This window comes from Oryzias latipes, chromosome 3, assembly GCF_002234675.1.
Source record: "Oryzias latipes chromosome 3, ASM223467v1".
Taxonomy (NCBI): domain Eukaryota; kingdom Metazoa; phylum Chordata; class Actinopteri; order Beloniformes; family Adrianichthyidae; genus Oryzias; species Oryzias latipes.
In genome coordinates, this window is record NC_019861.2 from 24,723,586 (window position 1) to 24,731,759 (window position 8,174).

The 8,174-nt window shown below is 37.4% G+C and overlaps 1 protein-coding gene across 2 annotated transcripts; it reads left to right on the plus strand.

Annotated features, from left to right (window-relative positions):
• The first annotated feature begins 563 nt into the window (after nt 1–563).
• On the plus strand, nt 564–7,529 carry LOC101169100 (GC-rich sequence DNA-binding factor 2). Of its 2 annotated transcripts, XM_011492436.3 has the most exons (19): nt 564–947; nt 1,160–1,264; nt 2,052–2,134; nt 2,165–2,285; nt 2,427–2,678; nt 2,886–2,986; nt 3,179–3,306; nt 3,967–4,150; nt 4,430–4,553; nt 4,661–4,709; nt 4,819–4,907; nt 5,053–5,252; nt 5,331–5,478; nt 5,681–5,802; nt 5,884–5,960; nt 6,507–6,573; nt 6,664–6,807; nt 6,907–7,043; nt 7,273–7,529. In XM_011492436.3, exons 1-19 carry the CDS (start codon nt 635–637, stop codon nt 7,403–7,405), a joined length of 2,577 nt encoding a protein of 858 aa, XP_011490738.1. In that variant the 5' UTR covers nt 564–634; the 3' UTR covers nt 7,406–7,529. The 2 variants fall into 2 exon arrangements, with proteins under 2 accessions (XP_011490738.1, XP_011490732.1); XM_011492430.3 differs by having other exon boundaries at nt 2,052–2,285.
• Nucleotides 7,530–8,174: the final 645 nt, after the last annotated feature.

The following is an 8,174-nucleotide window of genomic DNA, read 5'->3' on the forward strand; positions in this document are numbered from 1 at the left end:
GGCTGATGGGACAGAAAAGGAATCCGACTTTCAGTGCTGTAACCGAACGATTCACATCCATGTCTCTAAAGTCAACGAGGAATCTAACAATCCCAAAATTAACTAACACAACGGTTTAAAAAAGTAAATAAACGAATAAATAAATAAATTTTTGAGTAGTTCTCAAATTAGAAAATGTTTATTTATAATGTTAGACAAAAAAAAAAAGAAAAAAAAAGATATCAGGGTTGTTGAAAAGTGATTTAAACAAAAGCTGTATAAAGTCCAAATAAAGAGGTGAAAAATGATCATCGTTATCAGATAACAAATAATAATCGAATATGAATAATTACAAAAAAAAATAAAAAAAATAATAGAAGTAAAAAAAAAAACTTTAGATTTCAAGAAAGTACAAAAAAGTAAATATTTAGATGGCAATGACATTGATACATATTTTTTTCCAATATTCAGCTTTATACTCAAAACTTAAAAAAGAGGTCTAAATAAAAATAGCTAAATTATTGTGAATCAAATAGTCAAATTATTTAACTACACTATCCATAATGCATTGCGTGTGATTTGCGACGGTTTTCCAACACAGTGCCACACTGGTTTACTTCCAGTTTACGGCATTGTTTGGTACAGTAGAAGTAAAATGTTCAACAAGAAGCCCAGGAGAAACTTTCGGCAGAGAAAAGCGAGCTCCTCTGAAGATGAAGAGCAGAGAAAAGACAGCGCGGGAGAAAATGAAGACGTGAAAGCTTCACTGGTGGTAAACCCGCCGTCTAAAGCAGCGCCGGGTCGCGGGATCTCATGCAGCTCGAAGCGGGAAGCAACGCCTCCGAAGGCCGACAGCAGTGACGAAGAGCACCGAGAAGCCCTGGAGCTGACAGAAGAGACGAGGAATAATAAAGATGGGACTAATTGGAAGACAAACTCCGTCCTGAGTTTCTCTGTCGAAAAAGAAAGTGAGTTAAAATGTTGCTAAGATTTGTAAACGACAGAGCAACGTTGAGATATGATTGTGTCATGATATGAATGATATAGCGAGTTCATAAATCTGTGCTGCATATGCCATGTGTAATAATATATATAGCTAAAGAGTTAAAATAAACCTAAAATGCATGTTTGGTGTTATATAAAAGTCAGTTGAAAATATTTGGCGACTTGTATGTTTCAGATGAAGAGTCAAGTTTTCAGTTGAAGAGGACTTCTGATAAAGCGGTCCTTTTCCAAGTCAGGAAGAAGGAGGCTTTGCCTGCTAAGAAAAAACCATTCAACAAAGGTCGGATATCTAACTGTTGTTTTTTTATTTGCATGATTTTTTACTGTCTTCTTCTTTTTGCTTGTCATTGTCAAAATCATCTGACTTCATTCTTGAGCAGATGTTGTTGTAATTTGTATGAAAAGATTTTTTTTGGAACAACAAGCAGTTTGTAAACAACTGTGTCTTACATGTCTCTGCAGAACCAGACTATTTGAAAGAAGTCCTTTGAAGTTAAGATTTCATACATGCAATTTATAATAATTTAAACATAATATATAATACAGGGTCTGAATCTTACAAAGAAGTGGACACATTCTGGAGTCATAGTCCCCACTATGTTGGTATTTAATGATTTCAGATGCATTCATGCAAGAACATATACGAATAATGAAATCCAAAGTATATATTTAGTTAAGATCATTTTAAGACAGCTCCAGAAATGACATTTATTTATCTATTGAGTGCCTGTGTCCAGCCAATAAAAATACTTTATAAATGTATAACATCCTCAGCAAAGAAAAGCACAGGTCGGTCAGTGTAAGCACAAAAAAGGGTATCAGGACTTTTTGGTTAAAGTTCCTAAAACCAAGTTCAAAGTCAAATCAGCTGAGGTTAATTAATTTAAGGCAATTCCTTACACATTTCAACCTTTTTTGACAGTTTCTCATACATTTCATTAACATCCAGTGATTAACAGTAGTGCATCAGAGTCAAAATAAGTTATTCCACTTAGTAATTCATTAAATCAAAGGGGAAAATGTGAAGGTTAAACTTATTTTGAATCATATATCTCTTTACCCATCAGGTGGTGGAGATGCCCTGTCATCGATTTCCCCCAGGCATGATCACTGTGATGAAGCCTTGCCACAGTCTCCTGAACATAATTCCAGCAGTGAAGACATTAATAGTGAGGACACTAGCAGTGGAGACAGTAATAGTGAGGACAGTAACATTGATGATGACGGGACCAATGGAGGAGGGGTTGGGTCTTCCTCACCAACCTCCGAATCAGACTCCACCTGCTCTGCTCCCAAACCAAGTAAGTGTTAATGCGTGTCTGCACCTCATGTTGATGTCATACCAGAGTGTTCACTTTATCACGATTTGTTCCCCTAAAGCTTCATAAATCTTGGAATAAGGACGTTTCATGCTTGATAAACGGATTTGCTTCTTTCTGCAGTGGTTTTCCCTAGTGCTAAGGAGATTAAAGCAGCCAGGAAGCAGCGATCTGCCATCCGAGCCCAGAAGGAGTTTATTTCGCTGCGTCGGGACCACCCGAGCTCAAATGGCAGCACACCAGATCACTACAGCAGGGAGGACGAAGAGGAGAGAGTTGACGACGATGATGATAATGAGCCAGATGATCATGAAAGAAGAATTGAATTTGCTCCACGACCGAAGAGCATCAGGGAGAGGATTGCAGAGAAGTTAGGTATGACAGACCGAAGCATTGGGACATTTCTGGGGAAAAGAAACATGTTAAAAAATATGGGTCCTTCTACAAATAATTGTTATTGTACGTTTTAGTAAAATGGTCTAACAAAGTTGACCTAAAGAAGGAAATGAATATAAAGCAACTTGATCCTTCTCAGATGTTATTTTCTTTCAGCAATAAACACATTTTTTGTGTAATAAAAAGGTGGAAGTGGTGACAGTTTGGACGGATCGGATGAAGAAGACCAGGAACTTTGGGAACAAACACAAATTGGAAAGGGATTTAAGAGACAACCAGGGGAGCAGGTAAGAAAGGCTTCTCATCTGATCAAACTCAAAGTTTCATGATTAGCTGAATTCTTCCTCCACTTTCCCCAAATCAACTTGTTCAAAATAAGATGTGTGTTTAAAAAAAAGAAAACCCATAAAGTTATCTTATAGAACACTCAGTCTCTGCTTTTTTATAGTTTTGACATGAAATTCTGTTTTTGTGCTCAGAGTCCGTCTGGCAGTGACTCCAGTATCAACATCAGAGGAAGAAATAAGAAAAGATCTTCAAAAAACAAAATCCCAGAGAGTCTTCCTCCCATTTCTGTCTCAATGATCAAGAGAAGGATTGCTGGAAAGTTAGTTCATTATGGATGTATTTGTGACGACACTTTCACAAATTTAAATATTTTTAATTCCTAAACACTTCATATTTCAACACTTCCAAGTATTTTCTTTTTTAAAAAAGGTTTTCTGAAATGTTGAAAAACTAGAAGGAAAGAGTTAATAGAAAACATTCAGTCCACAGGAACTGATGATCTTAGATTAAATTGTGTAAAAATGTGGGTCTTTTCTGAGAACGTTTTTCTTATCCATTTTATTTACAGTTTAAACGTTCTAAATGCAGTGTATAGATTATCTACTAAAGCCTATAATCTCTCTCTCCCCATAATCTCTGTTAGATAAAATGAATAAGTAACATCTTGCAAATGTGAGTTTTTTTTGCGTTTTAGAAAAAAAAATCAAGTTTGACTTAAATTGGGTTTGTAATGATCATTTAGTTGCTGTGTTCAGTTTGAAACCATTGAACGTATCATCATAAATTGCTGCTGTTTTAACGATCTTTATTGTTTTTTTTTTTTTTAAATCTCCGTTTAGTTTAACTCTATATCAACAAATTTGAAATTGAGTTTTGTTTTAGGGGGTTAAAATATTTAGTTATGACCAGTAAGAATCAAAGTCCTTAGAGTTATCTAATTATAATTTTTTATGTTCGATTTTGACTCTCTCCTCTTCAGGCTGGATTCCCTGAAGGAGGTGCACAGAGCTCGGCAGGCAGAGCTGAGAAAAATGGCGGGAGATGTGGAGAACGCCACAGCCTCTCTGGAGCTGCTGGAGGACGCGTCCTCTGAGAGTCAGCTGAAGTTTTACAGGAACATGACTCTCTATATCCACAACTTGGTGGAGTGTCTCCGGGAAAAGGTTATTTATCATCTCTCAAAAAAGGAAATTTGTAACGAAAAAACACTAATACTAACAGAGGGTTTAAGATAAAAATGCTGCAAAACCAATAGCATTTTTTTATTGTTGCTAACAATTTGATTGTTCCCTTGGATTGTTGGTTCATAACTACAAATATGATCTTTCAGCTGTTTTATTTACCTGGTGTCAAACAATAAAAAAGCAAATTAACTTAATTTCCGACCAATTGCATTTTTTAAATCACTCAGCAATGTTTTTCCAATGATTTGTTGACTTTAGGTTGTTGAGATCAACGCTTTGGAACTGGAGCTGCACATGCTGCTGTCTGACCAGATGGAGGCGCTGTTGGCTCAGACACGAGGGAGGATTAAGGAGCAGGCTGAGCGCCTGCAGCAGCTCAGCTGTGAGTCTACAGTGTGTGCTGCTTTGTAGCACAAAGTAAACAGTTGAGTTTGCATCTGCAAAGGATCCCAGCTTGACTCATTTGTATGATTTGGTTGTCACTTTCAGATAACACAGAGGAGCAAAGTAGCTCCACTGTTGAAACAAACAGAAAATGGTGAGTTCAATAATATCCATGTTAAGTCTCTGCTTTGTGGGAGAAATGTAAATGATCTTTTAGCCATTTCTGACCTACATTTTTTTGTATTTTTTATGATGCATTTCAGCATCAAAGAGCCTCAATCTGAAGATTTTGATCTACCTGAAGATGCCCAACTTTCTCCTGAAGAGGAGGAGCAGTTGCAAGCAAGAATAGGTACGTCTAAATTAAATCTTCACCTTTTAATGTGTTTTTAAATCTGCATCCCACTACAAAATAGCTTTATTAAAACTTGCAGTCTCCCTTTTTTTGCATTTAAAAACGGAAAGTTCTATGTTCGTGGTTTATATTCGCACTCCAGCTGACATCCAGTCGAGATCCCAGGACGTGTTTTCCGATGTTCAGGATGACTTCTGCTCCGTCAAAAACATTCTGGCTCGCTTCGAAGAGTGGAGAAGATCCTACTCCGAGTCCTACCACAATGCCTACATCTCCCTGTGCATACCCAAGCTACTGAACCCCATCATTCGCCATCAGCTGCTGTCATGGAACCCTTTAAAGGTATTTCAAAGTACAAGTCAACACAGAACACTGCAAAGTCACAACACTGAATCCATTCTGTGATCATGTTTGATGTAGGAGTCGAGCTGCGGAGAGTTTGAAAACCTCCCGTGGTTCTCGGCAGTGGAGACATTTTGCCACGGTCACGGCCACGAAGAACTGGAGCAGATAGATCGACAGACACTGACCAGCACTATAGAGAAGACTGTTCTACCAAAGATGACAGGTAAAATGTTCTTTTACGCAACAGGAAACTTTCAGGTTTCAAGTTTACCCTAAAGTTTGAAAATAACTCTTTTACTTCTTCATCATTAATATTTCCTTCAATCAACTTTTGAGCTGTTGCTTTGAAAAATTCTTTTCTTTAAACTACATAAATGTTGAACACTAGAGCGTCATCGGTTTGTTTTTGTATGGGTGTCTTGCAGCTTTTGTGGAGCTGGTGTGGGATCCCATGTCCCACCAGCAGTCAGTGAGTCTGTCTGGTGTTTGTCACAGACTCGAGGAGGATTACTCCATCTTTAAAGGGGAGCAGAGTAAACCAGTCAAGGTGAAGCCCACACTTTCACACTGTTGCTTTCTAGGATGTGCTTTTTTCAATGTTTCAAATGTGTATGCATGTTCCATCAAGGGATTTATTGAGGCTGTCATCCAGAGGCTGAGGAACTGTGTGGATGAAGATGTCTTTATACCGCTGTATCCTAAAAAGTAAGTTTGTGTCTCCTTCCTATATGGCCATATTCAAAAACTTTATGTTCATTTGTAGTTTAAACCTTTGATTAGGGCTGCACGATATGAGGAAAACTCGCGATATGCGATATTGGTGATTAATATTGCGATAACGATAAAATTTGCGGTATATAAACAAACAGCAAAACAACCAAAAACATCATTTCCATTTCACTGCAACAGTTTAAAAATTATACTCCAAATGACCCTCGTCGACGTAGGAGGCAAACATTAAACATAAAAGGGCTCATCTGATTGATCAACAACGTAAACGGGTCCTTCCGATTGGTTAAATGCATAAAGGGATTTATTTCATTTGTTCAATATTTCAAGCTGCCATGAGATTGTTTTAGCACATTTAAAGGTAACCATTTATTGCGATTTTCGCCGTCTTTTGCGGTATGCATATTGCACAGCTTGATTTCGCGATCACGATAAATTTGCGGTATATTGTGCAGGCCTACCTTTGATGATTTTTTTTGGCTTTTTTTTTTCAAGCATATTTTTATTCAATGTTTTGTGTAGGTGTTTCGATGACGGATCTTCAGCTCAGTGTCACTTCAGGGATCAGCAGTTCTGGACCGCCGTGAAAGTAGGGATCATAAGACCGATCTTCCTCCGCGCCGCCTCGACCTTTTCTCACTTCCAGAATCTAATCAGAGATGTGTTGCGTTCTTCTCAGCTCCTAGGTAACATGGGCAGGTGGGATCTCCTGCTTCCTGATGCTGTTTTAAAGGAACTGATGCTGGATAAACTGTTGAACCGATACCTCATGATCACACTTTGCAGTCAGACACTGTCCAACAACACCCCTGCATGCAAAAAGGTATTGGATCTTTTCAGCAATGGTTTTGAATGTATTACTGGTATATTAGTAACCAGGTTTTCTTAATGTCATTGAACGCACCGTGTCCCTCCTGCTCAGATTGCAGAATCTCTCCCACTTTCATGGTTTGAAGGAGAAAGCCATTGTTTGCCTCAGCTGCAGAATTTCAAAAACCACATTGTTCAGGACGTCCACAGAATCTGCAAACAGCAGCCTCCTGGAGATCCAGACACCAAGTAAGATATATCCATATTTACACATTTAGAATCAGTAAACCCCATACAATAATATGAAAACCAGATACTTTCTAGACCTAATAAATCTTTTAATTAACTCTTAGATTAAAATATGTTTAAATAAAATGTTAACTGATGACACCAGTTAAGATTATTATCGATTTATATCAGTTCTATGCTTCCCTTCCATGTTTCTCATTCTTTTTTAAATATATACTGTCTGCTGCAGATCTGCTGTTGTTGAAGACCTCAAGGTTCTGAGCAGAATCAGGTGCTACGACTCCATCATGGATTTGGCGGGAAAATATCACTGCGAAGATGCCATCTATGCTCACCAGCTTCTCAACCAAGAGTCACAATAAAGCACAGCATTTGCAGTGTCACAGCAAATGTTTTTAAAGCAAACCAATGATTTTTCTATCGTGAACTTATATTTTTTTTTTGTATACAAAAGTTGTTTTTCCATAAATAAATATTTAAATTTAAGAAAACAATGTGATGTCTTGTTTATGGTCAACTGTTTTTAATGATCTAAAGAGACAAATAAGAATGTGCTGTCTGAGATCTCCATGACCCTGATGCTAACGCGGTTCCCTAAATCTCATGTCAATGGGAAAACTGTCTCCCGAGGCAGATTCCTGCCAGGAAAACCTACACATGCATGTAAACCCGCAATAGATTTGACTTTAGGAGCACAATAGAGGCCCCAGTTCCAGTTCTGCAGCTCCACTTGTGTTCAAACTAAAACCGATACTTATAAAAAACCTTTATAGTTTACAAACCCAGTTACATTTAGCCTAGATCTCTGATGAAGCTAGTCTGAGGAATACAAAACTTTTCATCTTTTTGGTTTTATTCATGAATTTAGCACAAAGCTATGCTCAACAAAAGACATTTTCAACCCAAACTAGAAAAACAGCTCTGAGATGACATTTATGTATTTGCAGCAACTCATTGAAATTGTTAAGGAGATGGAAAAACTGAAGCTGTGGTTTGATGTAAATAAGCTTTCACTAAATTTAAGTAAAACAAAAATGATGTTATTTGGTCACCATAAGGGTAAAAATATTGACATTGACATGCACATAAATGGGGTGAAACTTGAAAGAATTTAAGAAAATAAATTTCTTG

What these genes read in the sequence shown, in the direction of transcription:
- LOC101169100 (XM_011492430.3), top strand. Translation starts at nt 635, where the DNA reads ATGTTCAACAAGAAGCCCAGGAGAAACTTTCGGCAGAGAAAAGCGAGC. An exon ending in GCAGTTGCAAGCAAGAATAG is followed by an intron (nt 4,908 to 5,052) that starts GTACGTCTAAAT and finishes TTCGCACTCCAG; the next exon opens with CTGACATCCAGTCGAGATCC. An exon ending in ACACCCCTGCATGCAAAAAG is followed by an intron (nt 6,808 to 6,906) that starts GTATTGGATCTT and finishes CCTCCTGCTCAG; the next exon opens with ATTGCAGAATCTCTCCCACT.